The 20,801-nt window shown below is 41.1% G+C and overlaps 1 protein-coding gene across 1 annotated transcript in view; it reads right to left on the reverse strand.

The window, feature by feature from the left end:
- SEPSECS (Sep (O-phosphoserine) tRNA:Sec (selenocysteine) tRNA synthase) overlaps window positions 1–20,801 on the reverse strand; it is an 84,575-nt gene that overhangs the window by 34,519 nt on the left and 29,255 nt on the right. The window contains exons 7-8 of the mRNA XM_030191246.1: window positions 15,565–15,694; window positions 15,339–15,430 (exon numbers count right to left, since the gene is read on the reverse strand). Of these exons, the coding sequence (XP_030047106.1) occupies window positions 15,339–15,430; window positions 15,565–15,694 (222 nt within the window). The remainder of the gene's footprint in view (window positions 1–15,338; window positions 15,431–15,564; window positions 15,695–20,801) is intronic.

The following is a 20,801-nucleotide window of genomic DNA, read 5'->3' on the forward strand; positions in this document are numbered from 1 at the left end:
TCACCAGAGAAGTAGTATGACTCACTTAAGGTTTCATATATATTCCATCAACTGAGCTCACCAGCAACTCTCGACAGAGAAGTGGTATAACATATTTAAGGCTTTATATCTATTCCAGCAACTGAGCTCACCAGCAACTCTCACCAAAGAAGTGGTATGACCCATTAAGGTTTTATATATATATATATATATATTCCAGCAACTGAGCTCACCAGCAACTCTCACCAGAGAAGTGGTATGACATATTTAAGGTTTTATATATATTCCAGCAACCGAGCTCACCAGCAACCACCAGAGAAGTGGTATGGACCACGCAAAGTCTTTTTTTTTTTTTTTTTAATATATATATACAGTATCATCTGTTTGTTTGTTTTTTTGAAACATTCCACTTCCAAACTTAATAAAAGAATCTAAAGAGTTGATAGAACATGGGAGGGGCCTGGTCCGGTCCGGAGGGACTAAAGGAAAGCAAATTAGCAGGTAAGATCTAATTTCTCCTTCCTTAGCGTCCCTCCGGACCGGACCAGGATTGGACTGTTGGGAAGTACCAAAGCAGTAATCTTACGGGAGGGACAGACATTGAGAATGCGGTAGAGTCCCTGAAAACACCCAAACTAGGATGAATACGAAGCCAAAAGCTTGACGATCCAAGAACCGCCAATAAACTAAATAGAATAACTACAAAGCAAAAAAGCTGAAAAGTCCAAGCGACGCTGAACATTGTCCCCTACCAAGTGGCCACTATATAATGTCCCCCTACTGCACTATCTGTGCAGCGCAAAGGACAGAGAGACTCGAGAAAAACAAAAAAACGACTGAAAGAAAGATGGCAAAGGTAGAAGCAGAGCCGCCTGTAAACAAAAAACTGCAATGAATCTACCTCAGCTGAGAAAGTGGAAACCGAAATCCTGAAGTACAATACTCCCGATATCGTAGACTATTGCTGACCTAGCAACAGATTGGAAGTATGTAAAGCCTGTCAGTGAGAAAGTACCTGATCACTAGAAGCTAAATAGGTAAAAACAAGAATGCAGTTAAATACTATGCAGAAGAAGAAGGTAGCTAAATCCCTGCTGCAAACTAGACTGAAGGTGCAAATAAACTGACAGCCGCTGCAGTTACCCAACATGAAGAAAACATATCTCAGAGCGCAATTCAAATGAGAGAGAAAGAATCATCTGTAGCTGTTGCCTCTGCAAGCAGATCACCTGAGACTCTTGTCGTAAACCCCAATTAGTGAAAACGGGAATAAATCAACAGTAGACACTTGTTAGTACCTTTCATCTGTTAGATACATATAGAAGTCCATAAAACACTACACAGTTCCAGGAATAACATGTATAGAATGTTTGCACGTTTAGGAATCTAGCCAGGTGCTCATGGTCTGGATTGGCCGTGGACCGAAAGGTGGGCTCGATAGGACCTTTGAGCTTTTCCCAGTGTGGAATTACATATGTACTTATGTAGTAGTACTATAAATATACATATATATTTTCACAGATGCAGCCATCAAAAAACTGCTCACTGTGTATATGCTCCCGGCATACTTGCAGGAAGAATGCTCAATCTCAACCACCAGACCCACGTGCTGCACTAGTGAGAATACAGAGGCCAACTGAGCGGAGGGAATCCCATCCGAGATAAATATCTGGATACGAGAGGGCATCTATCTCTGCCGCTGACAAGTCTTTTTAGCAAGAGAGTAAGCGAGGCACATGGAAGGTCAGAGCGAAAAGAAATAGTTCTAGAACTGGGACCTCCCCTTAAGGTACTATCCACTGAGAACTCCCAGAAGTTTTTTTTTTTTTTTTTTTTTCCCAATGGTCACGAAATTGACGGAGTGAAAAGCTGCCAAAAAAAAAGACTACCGAGACTCCAAAGAGAATGAAGAAAAAATTCCTTCTTGGGAGCTAGAAAGTAAAATTTTACTCTGCAAAATAGAGCAAGGTAATGGCCGAAGGCCCAAGAACATCCAGAGAAAACAGAAAGTGGGACGCTTGTAGAGAAGACAAAAACAGTCTGCGCCAACGTGACTAAACAAAGAGAGAAAAAATAGAGACATGCTACGAAATCTAATGAGATCACACGAGAGCTCAAAAGAGAGATCAAATGAGAGACTTGGCTACACGCCCCCCCGTAACCTAGAGTGTGCCCGAAATGCACCACCCGTTGCTTGACCTGACAACTCTGCCAATAAGACTGTCTGTAATGAACCAGACATCTAGGAAAGGATGAAACGAGGAGACGTTGTTTCATGAGCGCTGCTGCTACTACGACCATAACTTAAGAAAAAAGTGCGCGGAGCCGACGCAAGACCGAAGAGCAGGGCAAGAAAACTGGTAATGAGGACCTTCTCATCATCCTTGTATCGTGGACATTACTCCTCCTATACTGAGATGTACTAAAATCTACCAACCCACACCCATAAGAAATGAATGTGGTACTTGCAACCTGGATTGACCACAACTGAGGACAGGATGCTGGGCTTAATGGACTCTTAGACTTTCCCCGTATGAAAATACTCATATACTACGCAAAAATGCAAAGGAAGTGAAAGAATCCCCTTCCAATTGAAAGGAAGGTCTGGAGTGAGGACGTATAGATTGAAAATGAAAGGATCACCATACGTTGCGCGTGGACTGAGACACACTGGCCTTTAATTTTACCGGATCTCCCCAAACCTTGTATCATGTCATGCCTCCTTCCTCACTGAGAGTACAGAGATGAACAGACGCACACTCACGAGATATGAATGTGGTATTTGCAATCTGGATTGACCCCATCTGAAAACAGGATGGGGACTCTTGGCCTTTCCCATTATGGCAACACTTATGCCCTTATGGCAAAAAAATGCACAGAAAATGAGTGAATCTCCTTCCAAGAGAAAAAAACTCTGGAGAGAGGAAGAATAAAATGAAAATGAAATGGAATAGACTTGGAAAATACCTATTACGGAAAAGGTGGTGAATTTGTGCCACAAGAGACAAGACTGTACCTGACGTCAAGAAAGCTTGAAACAAGACCCTAAAATCTGTAAGGAAGAGAAAGGGATAGCAGATGTTATGGATGGTCATACTGGACAAAACCAGAATGTTTACCATGTGCCCAGGCTGAACAGATAGAGGAAACAAAAATACAAGTAGATGGCGTGAGGACCTCCCACTATCCTTAAGTGGGAGAAAATGCAAATTGACCGGATAACTTTACTCCCTAAGTTAACATATATCTTGTAAGTCCTAGAAGAAAACTAAGATAACACATGAGAAACTCCAAGACAGTTGGAAAGTAGAGAAGACGTGAATAAAACATGCCTTCTAAAGCAGTTGAGAAAACTGGGTGCTCGGTAGACAGGACTGAGTCTCCTAGAATATGAGAACCATCTGAACCATGTAGCCTATGCAGCTGTCATCTGCTATGCCAAAGAGAACGCATAGCCATGAAAGAAAATTGCTGAAAGGAAGTAAGACCTTAATGTCCAGAATTGCAAAGTACGCAACAATTGAGTATCAGACAATGTATTTCATTGCACATGGCATCTGAACCATATAGCCTACGCTCTAGAGAACGTTTGTTAAGATCTTAAAACACAGTATAAGAACATAGCCACGGAGGAAAATTTCCTGAAAGGAATTAAGATCTTATGTCCAGCATTGTAAAGTACCAAACAATAGACTATCCGGCAATGTAGTTCTATCCACATGGCACCTGACCCAGATAGCCTATGCCATAGAAAATGTTTGTTAAGTTCTTAAAAACACTGTATAACATCATAGCCAAGAAGGGAAATGCTTGAAAGGAACTAAGATATTATGGCCAGATTTGTAAAGTACTAATCAATTGACTATTAGACAATGTAGTCCTATTCACCAGGAAATGAGAAAGACACAGAGTGACGTACACTGGACCCCCATAAAAACTGTGCTAGACAATAGCAAAGACCTTTCCTCCAAACATCACGCACAAGGGAAAGGAATAGGAAAATGGTTATTTTGGAGCTGAGATACAATTTAATTCGCCCCATTGTCTAAAACAGAGAATTCCCGACTGAGCTGCACTTTGAATCGGAGTCTTGCCAAGAACAAAGAAATCGCCAACTGAGCTGCACTTTAATTCACAACATTGCTAGCAACCAAAAAGTCCACGACGGAGAAAAAACAGAGGGAAAAACAAAATGAGTGCCATTCGCATCGTAGCATTTCTTTTTTTTTTTTTTTTTTTTTTTTAATAGCTAGAAAAATACATGTAAAAATTAATTTCAGGGAAAATATACTACCAATTGCCCCAACTACCAGAGAAACAATATCTCCTTTCCATTGCACAAACAGCCAAACACAGTAAAAGCAGAAAAACGCTGCCACGTCAAGGGAAATTGCAGCTGCATGCAAAACAATGGCGGCCAAGCGCGCCAAAATGAGAAGAATAAAGTTCAGGGGAGAAAACCACTAACTGGACCGACGAAGAAGCAGGAAATCCGTGCCGCCGAAAAACAGATAGCCTCCGAGGCCGCACAAAACATGGTTTAGCCTCTGGCCCGAACAGGAACCGTCAATACAGCTCCCAAGCTATACAGACCCGTCCAAGAGCGAGCACGCGCTTAACAGTTCGCGCCTCTTTTTTTTTTTTTTACAACTACCGCCGCTAACAACGCCGGATAGCAGAGGAAAAATAATGAAGATAACAAAAAACCGCCGATTAAAGTCACAGATGCTGACTTTTCACTTTTTTTTTTTTTTTTTTTAAATAGCTCCGCAAGAAAAGATAATAAAGACTCTTCAAACAGAATAAGACAGAAGAGCTACCTGCTCGTTATAAGCCTGGGGAAAGCAAAAACTACTTCCTTTAAATTCCTTTCATTTGAATTAATTCTTTTAATTTTCTTTTACTTGATTTAATTCTTTAAAAACAGCTGCCTATTAAAAGTGGCTGCCTCTCCCAAAGACGGTACACCTTTCCAGAGAAAGGGATGGCCCTTCCCTGCTAAGCCAGGGAGATGGGGAGGAAGGGGGGTGGACTCGAGACACCCGAGTTTAACACCCCAGAGGCTGTCAAAGAAAGAAAAGAAACCCTGTCAAGCCTCTAATTATGATTCCAGGCACAGAAGAAGTATTATAAATATATCTGTAATATCTTATAGAGAAAAAGAGAGAGAGAGAGACTAATGGGCTCACTTCCTACCTGCTGAGAGACTGAGAAAATACTGAGGCTAAGGTCACATGGCCAGGGCTCCTATTGGCTCTCTAGAGTCAGAGTTTTTCTCAGTCTCCACCTGCTGGTAGGCGGGCACAACCCAACAGTCCAATCCTGGTCCGGTCCGGAGGGACGCTAAGGAAGTGAGGTTTTTCTCACTGGCCCCAGCTCGTTTAAAACTAGTTCTAGCAAAAGCACGTTACAAAAACTGACATACTCCAATCATTAAACAGAAAATAAAATTAATTTTTTCTAACTTGTTGTCTAGTCATTTTATGTTCCTTATTGTGTTGGTCTCGGTCTCTGCTTTCCTCTTTCTTCTAACTTTCTTGCCAGAGTCTCCTTGTCCATTTGGCACTTCTTTTCTCTCCATGTCCACCAAATATCTTCTGTGTTCTTTCTACCTGACCCAGCATCACTCCTGTGTCCTTGTCTCTATCTTCCTACCATGTTGAGCATCTCCCATCTGTGTCCCTATTCTTGCCCTGTCCAACGTAACTCTTCTGTGCCCCTGTATCATCCCCACCAGGCCAGCATCTTTCCCTCTCTTTTCCCTTCCTCCTGCTGTCCTCCCCAGGATCCAACAATTGTCCCTTCACTTCTCTCCCTTCTACCATGTGACCCCCCACCCACCCATCTATCATCTTTCTCCATAATCCTGGTATTTCTTCTCTTCCCACTCCTGAGGGTCCAGCAAGCATCCGTCTCCCATTCCTCCCTCCTGCACCCCCCCCCCCCCCCACACACACACTGCTGATGGGTCCAGTATTGCTCTACCTCCTACCCCTTCTGTTCAGCATCTGCCCTTTTCCGTCTTTCAGCCAGCATCTTTCCTTTCTTCCCCCTTGCTTCCAGTACCTGCCCTCTGTCCTCTTTCTGTCCCCCTTTCTAACCAGTGTCTCCTTCCTTTTTGTGTTCTTAATCCCCCCTCCCTCGAGAACACCCCAGCCACCACAGTTGCTGCTTTTACTGACCCACAGCAGCAGCAGCAAAAGAGCAGACAACACTCCCAGGGCCATTGTTCCTCTTCTAGTGGCTGCCAGCTCTGTTCTGAAACAGGAACGTGAAATCAGAGGGGGTGGGACTGGCAGCCACAGGAAGAGAAACAATAGCCCCACGAGTGTTGTCTGTTTTTGCTGCTGCTGCAGGTCAAGAAAAGCAGCAACAGCAGCAGGTATGGAGGCAGGAGGGAGGTGGGGGCTTAATGACTTTGCCGAACATGTTAGAGGGAATAGAGAAAATGCATGAGACAAACATTTAGGCATGTGAGCTGGAGGAGGAGCCTAAATGCATGCAACCTGGCATGTCTGGACACTCACCATCCTGCACAAATTTCTAATTGTCAATAAAATGCCAGCAGTGGTCCTTACATGCAAATGCCCATTTCAACAGGGTCTTTTCCCACAAAATCAAAATGGAAGAAAGCTAGTCAATCAGGCCCAAACACTATGTTGTGGCTTCAGCTTTGCCAAACAAGTCTAAAGTGAGAATCCTGATACCAAATCAGGTCCTCTAAAATGTTAGGTGGTAGTCAAAAACCAATGAAAACAATGTATGCCCCCTCTCCAATCATCCCACAGAGTGCTTTCACATACGTTTGGATTGTGGAGGGATCTCAAAAGGGTTGATGGGAGAAGGGAGGCTTAGGGGTGTGGGAGATGGGGGTGGGGTTGTTGCCTTACGTGATAATCTGTGTTCTAGGTGCTTGCTATTCTGTAATTGCTTGGCTTCTTTTGAATAAAAACATTGATTAAAAAAAAAGAAAAGAAAACAACCTAAGTTTTCACTAATATGGGATAAAAACTCAGATTACCTAAGATAATAAATCACAGCATTTAAAGTAGACATGCTAATAAAAAGGACAATTTTTTTTTTTATTTCTAAAGTAAAAGATTTGTTTTCTTTTATTATTTGTAAAGACTTTTCTCTTATGCCAGCAATTGCAATGCAGTTTTTTTGCAAAGTAAATTAACAATATTCTACTATTGGGTATTTTTTCCTAGAGCAAATCAATAAATGACTTCCAGATAAGATACCATTGTGGGAAATTTGACAGTACCCTAAGCAAATATAAACCACAAGGTCTTATCAGAAAGAAATAAGAACACATTGATTTTCAGCATTATATTTAACTCTGAAAAGCACTGTTCAATGAATAATCGGCATAACCAACTGAAGTTCAAGAGTCCCACATACCCACATCCTAAATGTCAGCTACATTTCTCAAGAAATACACAGCAAAAATAAATCAATATCACAACAGTTTCAACATATTATCCAGAACACTTGACAAAAAATAAATTACTTTTCTACACTTCATTCTGAATTGATTTTCAGCCATTAAAATAATGAAACCGAAAATGGAAGAGGGAAGCAAAATCTCTCCTAAGGGAATGCTGTGTTAGTACAGATCAGAATTCAAAATCAGCCTTGCAAGTGAGGTTCCTGGCAAGCAAGAAAAACTAATATACATAGGAAAAAATAGTTTCTCGTAGAGCATTCAGGTTCATGCACAAAACAATAAAGTGTGTTCATCTAATGCTGCTGCACTAACTCAGGGGCAGATGCAGAAAGTTTGTGCAGACAATAGCACAAGGTACATGATATCTGTGCACAATTTTTCGAGCACAAAATACAGAACGGGGCTTTATATAGAAGCTAACCCTATGCAAAACCTTGCATTAGACACCAGTGCCCCCATGTAGAGAAGCATGCTGAAGACCAAAGGCAGATCTTGAATGCCAAGTCTGAGGTAGTATATATGGATTTGCTTGTTCTTCCGCAGGAGCATCTGAGAGGATTTAATTCCTGCAAACATACAGAATCAACCAACTTTTTTTGTGGCCTCCATGAAAAGCATGTGCAAAAAAGAGACAGACAGGGAAGGTGAAGTGTCTGTGCACAGATCTAAGCAGAAAAAATTGAACTGGCAGCATGTGCTGAAATGTTATAATGTGAATATCAGAATTGTAAAATTTTTATGCAATGAATAGCATTCCATCACATGTGCACGTGTGTGCCAATATGCTTTTCTGCAGCACAATGCCCTAGCTTCCCTTATCACAGAACCTTGTGCATGAACGTCTGGTGTGCTCCTCCTGATTAAACCACAAGTTTTGAACAGGTCCTACTGAACATAATTTTATGATGGTGATCAAAAGCTGAACATTACATTTGGGCTTGAATCCATGTGCTGATGACTAAATGCATGGCTCTAACACAAGCTTTTTGCAAAGGCCCATCAGTTCAGTTTTACAGCTGCAGTACTAACTCTATGATTAAGAAAATCAACTTGCCCATTTTCCATCTTGGTTTCTCTTTAGACTGTTCCAGCTTCCATCTTTTGCTATTAATTTTTACATTTTTTTATTTTTAGAGCATGCAAAATCTCACTACAGTGGGGGAAATAAGTATTTGATCCCTTGCTGATTTTGTAAGTTTGCCCACTGACAAAGACATGAGCAGCCCATAATTGAAGGGTAGGTTATTGGTAACAGTGAGAGATAGCACATCACAAATTAAATCCGGAAAATCACATTGTGGAAAGTATATGAATTTATTTGCATTCTGCAGAGGGAAATAAGTATTTAATCCCTCTGGCAAACAAGACCTAATACTTGGTGGCAAAACCCTTGTTGGCAAGCACAGCGGTCAGACGTCTTCTGTAGTTGATGATGAGGTTTGCACACATGTCAGGAGGAATTTTGGTCCACTCCTCTTTGCAGATCATCTCTAAATCATTAAGAGTTCTAGGCTGTCGCTTGGCAACTCGCAGCTTCAGCTCCCTCCTTAAGTTTTCAATGGGATTAAGGTCTGGTGACTGGCTAGGCCACTCCATGACCCTAATGTGCTTCTTCCTGAGCCACTCCTTTGTTGCCTTGGCTGTATGTTTTGGGTCATTGTCGTGCTGGAAGACCCAGCCACGACCCATTTTTAAGGCCCTGGCGGAGGGAAGGAGGTTGTCACTCAGAATTGTACGGTACATGGCCCCATCCATTCTCCCATTGATGCGGTGAAGTAGTCCTGTGCCCTTAGCAGAGAAACACCCCCAAAACATAACATTTCCACCTCCATGCTTGACAGTGGGGACGGTGTTCTTTGGGTCATAGGCAGCATTTCTCTTCCTCCAAACACGGCGAGTTGAGTTCATGCCAAAGAGCTCAATTTTTGTCTCATCTGACCACAGCACCTTCTCCCAATCACTCTCGGCATCATCCAGGTGTTCACTGGCAAACTTCAGACGGGCCGTCACATGTGCCTTCCGGAGCAGGGGGACCTTGCGGGCACTGCAGGATTGCAATCCGTTATGTCGTAATGTGTTACCAATGGTTTTCGTGGTGACAGTGGTCCCAGCTGCCTTGAGATCATTGACAAGTTCCCCCCTTGTAGTTGTAGGCTGATTTCTAACCTTCCTCATGATCAAGGATACCCCACGAGGTGAGATTTTGCGTGGAGCCCCAGATCTTTGTCGATTGACAGTCATTTTGTACTTCTTCCATTTTCTTACTATGGCACCAACAGTTGTCTCCTTCTCGCCCAGCGTCTTACTGATGGTTTTGTAGCCCATTCCAGCCTTGTGCAGGTGTATGATCTTGTCCCTGACATCCTTAGACAGCTCCTTGCTCTTGGCCATTTTGTAGAGGTTAGAGTCTGACTGATTCACTGAGTCTGTGGACAGGTGTCTTTCATACAGGTGACCATTGCCGACAGCTGTCTGTCATGCAGGTAACGAGTTGATTTGGAGCATCTACCTGGTCTGTAGGGGCCAGATCTCTTACTGGTTGGTGGGGGATCAAATACTTATTTCCCTCTGCAGAATGCAAATAAATTCATATACTTTCCACAATGTGATTTTCCGGATTTAATTTGTGATGTGCTATCTCTCACTGTTACCAATAACCTACCCTTCAATTATGGGCTGCTCATGTCTTTGTCAGTGGGCAAACTTACAAAATCAGCAAGGGATCAAATACTTATTTCCCCCACTGTACATCTTGGCTCCTATTTTTAAAACTTTCCACATAACTTTATGCTCTTTTTTCACATCACACAGAGCAGTGGGATATCAACTGTGGTTTTGATAAGCAAAGCACAGCAGTGTCCTATTTTAATCAGTTTTCTCAACATTAGAAATGGCATAGTCTGAGGAACTTTTTAAAACTTTAAAATAAGACTGGCCGTAACATAGTAACATAATAAACAACATAGTAATAAATGAAAGCACATGGTCCATTCAATCTGCCCAACAGTCACACATTATCCATTCATGATTAAAATCAACAATGAACGTGATATTATATATGTGACCATGGTCTTTCTTTGGTGTTTCTGGGACATAAACCACAGAAGTCCGCCCAGTTCTATCCTTATGTTCTAACTACTGCAGCTGTCATCAAAACCACTACCAGAATCAGTTTTGTCATTTACAGGATCCCGACCATAAAGGTCTGCCCAACATGGTCCTTGATTCCGGCTACTGAAGTTGCCATTGAAGCTCTTTCCAGCCCATCCTAAATTGGATTGTCATATACAAAACACAGACCTACAAAGTCTGCCTGGCATTGGCCTTAGTTCTTCACAGCCAGTCACTCACACATCCACACACCTGCAACCACTTAAGGTTTTTTTTTTTTTTTTTTAATACCATCCATTTTCTAAATAGAGATACTCTGTGTTCATCCCACGTTTTTTTGAATTCCGTCACTGTTTTTGTCTCTACCACCTCCCTCAGGAGGACATTCCCAGGCATTGACAACCCTTTCCATGAAAAAGAATTTTCTGACATTACCACCCCACAACCTCAGCTTATGTCCTCTGGTTTTACGGTTTCCCCTTCTCTGGAAAAGATGTGTTTCTATATTAATGCCTTTCAAGTATTTAAGCATCTGTATCATATCTCCACTGTTCTTTCTTTCCTCTAGGGTACACATATTCAGGTCTTCTCATACACCTTATGGCGCAAGCCCCGTATCATACTTGTTGCTTTCCTCTGGACTGCTTCTAGTCTTCTTACATCCTTAGCAAGATACGTCCTCCAAAACTGAACACAATACTTCAGACGGAGCCTTCGCTAGTGACTTGTACATGGGCATCAACACCTCCTTTCTTTTGCTGGTTACTCCTCTCTCGATGCAGCCTAGCATCCTTCTGGCTACAGCCACCGCCTTGCCACACATTTTTGTCACTTTAAGATCCTCGCACACCATGACCCCAAGATCCCTCTCCCTGTCTGTGCATATCAAACTCTCACTTCCTAGGACATAGAGCTCTTGGATTTCTACTCCCCAAATGCATCACTTTGCACTTCTTTGCATTCAATTTTAAATGCTAAACATTAGACCAGTGGTTCCCAAACTTGATCCTGGAGGCACCCCAACCAGTCAGGTTTTCAGTTTATCTACAATGAATTTTCATAAGAGAGATTTGCATGCAGTGCATACAAATATCTCATGACGATTCACTGTGGATATCCTGAAAACCTGACTAGCTGGGGTGCCCCCCAGGACCAGGTTCGGGAACCACTGCATTAAACCATTCTAATTTTTGCAGACACCTTTGCATATTTTCCACTCCCTTCGGGGTGTCCACTCTTATTACAAATTTTGGTGGTTATCCACAAAAAAGGCAAACCATACCTTTTAACCCTTCGGCAATATCACTCACAAATATATTGATCAGAATCGGCCCCAGTGCTGATTCCTGAGGCACTCCACTAATCACCTTCCCTTCCTCTGAGTGAATTCCATTTAACATCACCATCTGGCATCTGTCCGCCAAACAGTTTCTAATCCAGTTCACCACTTTGGGTCCTAACTTCAACCTGCCAAAGTTTATTTAAGAGCCTCCTATGAGGAACCGTGTCAAAGGCTTTGCTGAAATCCAAGTAGATTACATCTACTGCACGTCCTCGAACCAATTCTCTGGTTGCCCAAAGAATGCAATCAAATTTGTTTAGCATGATTTCCCTTTGGTAAAACCATGTTGCCTTGGATCTTGTAACTCATTGGATTCCAGAAGTTCACTATCCTTTCCTTCAGCAGTGCTTCTATTACTTTTCCAGTAACCGAAGTGAGGCTTACCGGTCGGTAGTTTCCAGCTTCTTCTCTGTTGCCGCTCTTGTGAAGAGGGACCACATCCACTCTTATCCAATAACACAGAACCTCTCCTGGCTCCAAGGATTTATTAAACAAATCTTTAAGAGGACCCACCTCAATATCCCGGAATGGATGCCCACAGTCCACTCTAAGATTTAAGGCTACCAGCAGTTTGCCTGTCCCATGAAACAGAGATTGGTTGAGGCTGCAATGGAAGCTGGAGGATGAAGTAACAGTGGCTAGCATATCTGGGTTTAAACAAGGTTTGGACAAGTTCCTGGAAGAAAAGTCCATAGTACATTGAGACAGACATGGGGAAGCTACTGCTTGCCCTGGGACAGTTAGCATGGAATGTTGCTACTATTTGGGTACTTGTTTCCTAGATTGGCCACTACTGAAAACAGGATACTGGGCTAGATGTACCATTGGTCTGACTCAGTATGGCTACTCTTATGACACTATTTATCCAGTTGTGTTAACTCTTATGTTGTTACGACACTATTTATCCAGCTGAGGTTCCATGGAATTGGAGAAGAGCAGATGTGGTCCCTCTTCACAAAAGTGGTGACAGAGAAGAAGTGGGAAATAAGCTGAGACAGGAGAGGGGCATGGCAAAAATTTAAAAGTATGTGTTGAAAGGTTTTCCATCTCAAGATATATTGCAGTTTGCCAAGAATTCAACACAAAGTAAGAAGTATATTGACAATGGGCTTTGAGAGTTGTCACAGGCCAATTCCACTGGTAAAGCGAGCTACTACATATAGAAATAACCTTTTGCAAAAATTCCTCCTCGATCTCCTGATATAAATATACACATCTATCTGTGTAGTAAGCCAGGGGCTTTCAACCTAGTCCTCGAGAAACACTGTCAGTCTAATTTTCACGATATCCATCAACAAACAAAAGAAATTTCCATGCACTGTCTCCATTGTTTGCTGATCTCTCTCATGCATATTCATTGTGGATATCCTGAAAGCCTGACTGGTTGGGTGTGTCCCAAGGACCTAGTTGAGAATCTCACATATACTTTTGAAAATACAACCAAACGTGATAAATATAACCAGGAAAAAGTGTGGACACCAACAGGTGCAAATTTAAGAGCCCAGTTTTCCTAGAATAATTTTCAAAAGCAGTATTATGTGTGTACTTTCACTCTAAAAACCAGCAGAATCCATAAAGAATAAACTACATGCATACTTGACCCATGTATGCAATTATAAAATTACTCCCTCTATGCCTAGCATCAACAGAGAAAATTATATGCATAGTTTTAGTTAAAATAAAATAGGACAAATTGCTAGGAGTATTTCCTAATGGTTCCTCTTGTTACGCATCCTGCTATTGAATAGAGAGCACTGAACAAAAGAACAAACAAAAACATGGCCACTTTCTCAATCTGAATTATTTCTGAAATGAGATAACCAAGAAATCAGCTGACGCATACAATGAAACCTTTATAAAAGCCCCCGTTTATAAAACCATCACCAACTCATTAGACGTTCTGCTTTCATTCAAGGGAGTGCTAAACAAAGAATAGAACTACTCATTATGAAAGCAAACCTAAGGCTATGTTTTCTGCAGAGTTCGACGAGAACCAAGTAAACAAATGGCAATTAAGGTTGAAGAATGCTTCCCTTATGATGGTACACTGGAGACCCAATACAACATGGACTTTTGTGTCTACAATAGTCATCCAAATTATAATCAAATTCACACTATATTAGTTCTAGTGTAATATGTAATACCCACAAAAAAGATGTAGTCCAACTGCTGACTGCATTAAAATTGATCCAGGTCAACGGTATATTTCCCACAGTAATGGTAGTAGTCACTACCTTCCACAGATACTCCTATTTTGCTCTATTTCCCTTCTAATTACATTGTGACCTGCTATTAGGTAAAGAGGAGGAGAAAGGAAACATTGTCCTAAAATTCCCTTGTTTTATTTTCTTTCTCCATTTGTTCTCAGCTTCTGTTGATTAGATTGTACGTTTGTAAAACCTATATATACCTTGTAGCACTATACAGTTGTAATGGTAGCAGCAATTAAGACCAGGCAATGTCAATTTTCTAACATATATTGGGAGTGCTGCCATTTCAATTATTTTCAGCCAGATTCTTTTTAGGTTTACGCTAAAATGACATTCAGCATCAGATATCTTGAAGATAAAATACAATTTAGAGAACTATAGCCTCTGTCAACTGCAGAGGATGGAAAAAATGCATAGCAAAAGAGTAACTGTCACACTAAATTAAACATACTGCTGTGGTTACATGATGAAAATCCCTTAAAAGTCTAAACTGATGTTAATAAAGCAATACCTTAATGCTCATGGAACTCTCGGATGTTGTCATTGATCACACATCTTTATTGAGGGAAGTGAAAGATCAAGCACTCATTCAATTGGAACAAAGAGATATTTAAATTGTGTGCATCGGAACCTGAAAGACTGGATGTTGCTATTAATTGGAAGATATTCAACTCATTTTTTCCAGATGCAGTGTTAATTACTTGCTATATTTTTTATAATATAAGATGGTTGGCCTAGATGTAACAAGCTAATACTTTGTTATGTGAAATATTTCACTCATCTGCATCACATGATCTGATCTCTTGGATCTTTGAAGTCAGAGCCATTAAAATACCATGATCTAGGCTCAAATGTTACAGTAAACTCAGTAATGACACAGGCTCTTTCCCCAATGATCCAGCCGCATCATCAATTAAAGCAAATTTAACCTGCTACACTATGCTTGGGTTTAGAAACTCGACTGATGGTGATCCAAGTAATCAAGGGCATCTATATGATCACGAATTTGCAGAGATGCTGCTCTTGCAATAAGCTTTACATAAGAGGACATACGTTGTCAAAATCCTAGGAACTGAGCATGGGTAATCCAACACAAAGTTCAAAGGGTAGGGGTGGACAAAGATTTCACAGCCAGGTATATAATGTAATGTTACATTATATACATGGCTGTGAAGATCTCTTGGTCCAACCCTACTCTTTGAACTATATCTTGTTAGCCATAAAACCTTTGTTCAAGAAGGCTCACCTTTCTTTCTTTTAAGAGTTGCTTATATCCATTTGCACCCTGGGACAACAGTGTAATCAGAACATCTAATGAGGGAGAAGCTGAAGCTCTTCCTAAAAGCAAAATATATAAAATGGAAAGTGTATTTAAAAAACATTTGACTTAATTATTAACAACAGAAAGGTCAAGCAACTAAAAAAATAAAAAATATATATACACATATATATATATATATATATTTTTTTACCTGGGTACATTTTACTGATTTCCTGTATGAAAGACTCATTAAAACCAGCAATGATAGCACCACCTACTGGAACCATGAAGTTTTTGTCCAGGCTCTGAACAAAGGCATCTATTCTGCCTACACGAGCACCCTGGAGGTGGAGATAGAGATAGATATTAGAAGCACATTTCTCATTATGGCCACCACCAAGAACAGCAGGTTTGTCTAGCTCAAAAAATATATAATGGAGTTTTTTTTGGTGAATACCTCTTCACAACAACCTGAGCAACTTCATGATGTCTCTGCACTGTTAGAAACCCCAACAGAGGACCTAGTAACAGCTTCAACCCTGTTAGTTACTTTAGCTCTATCTTTGGATAAAGCTTTAATAATGAGAAAATTTTTCAGAAGCAGAGACAATGACTTCCTGGGTTTCAAAGTACGAATATTCCCGGATGTGTCTAAAGATACCCAAAAAAGACGCAGACAATTTCTTCTATTAAAACCAGAGGTCCTCCGTATGGGAGCCACTTTTCTCCTACGATATCCTTGCAAATGTATTGTATATTATCAGCCAGTCAAATATGTTTTTTTTGATTCCTTGCAGCTTTCCGAATTTATAGTAGCCAGAAGTTCTCAACAGTAAAGCTTTGAATGTATATGAGAACCATAGAAAACCGATTTATAATTTCTTGTAAAAATTCTTGTTAATTCTCCTTAATTGTTAATCTTGGATCCCATTTGTGGACTGGAAGTACTAACTCAATTAATATTAATATGTTTAAATTTCTTCATTAGTAATTTCTGAGGAATGTACTTTTTCTTTTTCAAATATGGTGTTTATGATATTTGAAATTAATAAATATATTTAAACATTAAAAAATATATAATGGAGTTTTAAGAGTAAGGGAATCAATAGAAATCAAACAAAATTAAAACATGGAAAAGAAAATAAGTTGATACCTTTTTTATTGGACATAACTTAATACATTTCTTGATTAGCTTTCGAAGGTTTTTTTTCGAAGGGAAAAACCTTTAAGAATCCTTAATTGTTAAAGTGGAAAAAGCAAATAGCATGATAACTCTATGAATGCTTAAACACATGGTGTGGTGTTTGCCTGACCCAATTAGTGATACAAGTACCTAAATGTATGGCTAAAATGTTAATACTGGTGGTGACTGATGTTTCAATATGACTGGATTTATCTGACAGGCTGTGGCAGCAAAATCATCTAGTAGCTGGTACGCTATGAAGCTATTTAGATTAGACCATGACGACAGAATCAGAATAGTAGTTGACTCTTCTTGGCAAATTGCAAGTTCTCCAATAACTACAAATCCTAGAATATATAGACACTGACTGCAGTTAGCTTTGGGGTGGCATTGGGAAGTGAAGGTATATGCAGCTACTGATCCAGACTTGGACTTTGCAACTCTTGTTAAGCTCAGACTTGGAATCAGTTACAGTAGTTAATACCCTACAATGGAGGGGTGGTTCCCAAATGCATTGAAAATTTCAACTTCCAACTTTTTCAATGTGGTAGCTCTTATTTATTTACAGCCTTTTTGAAAGAATTCACTCAAGGTGGCGTACAGTAAGAATTGTTATACGTGGTGAATTGTTGCAGCCTAAGTTTGAATAAACGGATGATATTTAGAGGTCACTTAAGGTCAGTGACACTCAGTTATCTAGAGCACTTTATTACTACAGTATTTGTATACTGCTAATGAAAAAGTTCATTAAAAACCCATAGTTATGTCTATCAGTGTGTAATAACCGATATAGTTTTGTAACTTTCAGCTGCACAAGACTATTGGGAAACGTACTTATTTACATACTTATATTAGTCCTGATTAGCTCTTTGATAATGTTGCCCAAGATCCTACTGTAACACTAAATGTGTATTTTCTGATACATTTCCACTATTCATGATTATTGTAAGCCACATTGAGCCTGCAAAGAGGTGGGAAAATGTGGGATACAAATACAATAAATAAGAGTAATTGCCAACACATGGAAAGCACATACTTTGCTTAAAAATTTCATAGAGTCTAATGTTTTAACTTGTGTTTGGCCATAATCTGAGCATTTTAATCAATATAAACTTTTTAAAAATTCTTCTTTAACAATTATCTCTATCAAGATATAGTTTTAAGTATAATAGCAGCCTCAAGAGTTGTTATGCGGATCACCAACAGTAGTCATTCTACTGTCTTGGAACAAAAAGTAATGTGCAATTAAGGGGGCTTAGTAGACCCACACTTCCTCACTGTAGTTCTACAGGCAGTGCCACAAATATGTGAATCACTGGGCTGGTTAGCAAAGCCATGACTGGAATGAAACTTCCAGTTATGGCAGGTCCTGTTTTCTTCTACCAACACAGGATATGCAAGCAAAGAACAAGGGACAGTTCACGACACACAGTATGAGCTGCATTTCATTTATGAAATATGGTTAACATTTCCAGAACAAAAGAATGAAATGCAACTGAGAGGTTTTGTATGGTTTATCATCCTGCTACATGCAAAATCTGATAGAACTGCCTTTAAGAAATGCTTTCCCAATGTCTACAGATTATCTCATCCTTCACTTTCCAAGCCACAAGAAAATCCACTACAAATCAATTCACAATGCAGGCTCCATCTATCAAGGTACAAAGATATGAAATTCTTTACAAAAAACACTAAAATATGTTACCTATTACCTTAAAATTTTGCAAACTGTTAAAAAAAAGCATTTTTACTTAGTAAATTCCTCAGCAATGCTAGTAACCGTTAACTCACTGGCACACTCGTTACCTTACTCGTATTGTTTACAAACTAGTAAAAGAGGCCCATTTCCGACAGAAATTAAATGGGCGCTAGCAAGGTTCCAAGCCCCCCTCCCTACCTCCCCTCCGAGTTCCATGCCCCCTACCTCCCTCCAAATTCCAGGACCCCCCTTTCCCTTCGAGTTCCAGGACTGCCCACCTCCCCTTCGAATTCCAGGACCCCTGCCCCCTCCCCTTTCAGTTCCAGGACTGCCCTCCTCCCCGAGTTCCAGGACCCTCTTCCCTCCCTCCCCCTCGAGTTCCAGGACACCCTGCCCTGCCTCCCCTCCGAGTTCCAGGATCCCCTCCCCTCCGAGTTCCACGCCCTCTCCTCCTCCAAGTTCCAGACCCCCGCGCCTCCCTCCCTCTCTCTCCCCTACGAGTGCAAGCATGTGTCCTCCGGCAGCCCCTCGCCTTCCTGCGTGCCGGCTGTAATTTAAAAATTCTTACCTTGGGGTCCGGCGTCAGCAGTGAAGGCGAGCGGCGCTTCAGACTGCCTTCCCATCTGTCTCAGCTCTGCCTCTGGTCCCGTCCTTCCGGAAACAGGAAATGAGGGCGGGACCAGAGGCAGAGCTGAGATAGATGGGAAGGCAGTTTGAAACACCGCTCGCCTTAACTGCTGACGCCGGACCCCGAGGTAAGAATTTTTAAATTACAGCCGGCACGCAGGAAGGTGAGGGGCTGCCGGAGGACAGGTTGTGCTTGCACTCGGAGGAGAGAGAGGGAGAGGAGAGGGAGGGAGGGGGGGGTCCTGTAACTCGGAGGAGAGGAGAGGGAGGTAGGGGGCGATTCTGTACTCACTTCCAATGTTCTGTGGCTGGCTGCTGCTGGCTTCCCTTCCCTCTCACTGATCCGCCCTCTGACGTCATCGCCAGGACGGACCAATGGGAAGTGTGTTTCGAACCCAGGCATCCAGACGGAGGTGCAAATTATTATATAGGATGGCAATGTTAATCGCACAATTCTAATTATACTTCTACTATAACCGTTTATTAATTGTAATGCCCTATTATGAATGTTTAATGTTAGCCACATTAAACCCCAACTTGTTTGGAAAATGCAAGATACAAATGTCATCTCTCTATATAAAAGGCAACACCAACGTTCTATGAAGCCTCCAGCCGGAAGTGTGAAGGGGGCGAGATATCCGGTTTCCCTATGAGTGTCTGCCCCGCCCTCTCTGTAACACAGTCAGTGAAGGAAAACAGCAGAGCACGAAATCAAATCGCTGGCTCTGTAACAGTGAAGGACTCAGAGGGGGGAGGGGAGAGAGGCCAGAGGGCAGGGACACACACACTCCCACATGCACACAGAAGAAAACATTGCTAGCCCCCGTTTCATTTGCATCAGAAACGGGGCTTTTTTACTAGTAAATAAATAAAAAGTTAAAGAAGATATTTGACAGGTGACAGAAGTTAAAAAAGAACTGCAACAAAACAGAAAAACTGAGACAGCAGCTGAAGAAAATTGTTGCAAAATTGTGAAGGACACAGCTGAAAGTGTCATTAAACTAATCCAGGACTTCAATGATAGCATCCCTAAAAGCTAGAAACAAAAGCAATTTCTCTTTTGGGTTGTACCAGAACACCAGAAAGTTTCCAGAAGCAAAGAGTCATTACTGGCTGAACAAAGTCAGAGGTATGGTTCAGGTAGAGATAATAACTTTCAGTTCAATCGCCACCAATAAACATTACTGCCGTTAGCTTCAACAATTCTGCCATAAATATTATTAGAAAGAACTTAGTTAATACTTTGTTTAAATCTGTCTGAACAGTGAAAGCAGCTGCTTCTACTCCATCATATGATACATGCTAAGCAGCTAGTCATTAACTGTTTTATCAATACTATTTCTAGAAAATATAGGTGTTGTGAGCAACCTCATTCATAAATGTTTACACTGCTGGTCCTTAAGTACAGAATAAAGTAAAACAGTACCACATGTGACATTTTAAACTTATATTTGGGTGTCACCCTCCTGAAGGGCTTAAAATCTGTGTTTTATACCCAAAGCAATACACAGTGAAGTGATTTTCCTAAAGGTCAAAAACAGCATCAATGGGAGCAGCAGGATTGGAACCTTGGCTTCTCTGATTTTCAGCTCACTGCTCTAAACACTAGGCTACTCCATTACTCCAGAAGATAGAGGTACTGCCTATTCCCCTGGGCTAGACTTCCACAGTTTGAACCATGGAAAAAAACTATCACACAGTTCATAAAAACACTCCAGTCTTCAAATACCAGAGAATGACATGGTCACTAAACTCAGACCACCACGGGTAGAGAGGAGATCGCTAACTCCAGACTCCGTTCCTTTTATCTCGCCGCACCTTATGCCTGGAACAGACTTCCTGAGCCATTACATCAAGCTCCATCCCTGGCCACCTTCAAATCCAGGCTAAAGGCTTACCTGTTTGATGCTGCTTTTAATTCCTAACTTGTCACCTGCTC

This window comes from Microcaecilia unicolor, chromosome 2, assembly GCF_901765095.1.
Source record: "Microcaecilia unicolor chromosome 2, aMicUni1.1, whole genome shotgun sequence".
In the NCBI taxonomy this organism is placed as follows: Eukaryota; Metazoa; Chordata; class Amphibia; order Gymnophiona; family Siphonopidae; genus Microcaecilia; species Microcaecilia unicolor.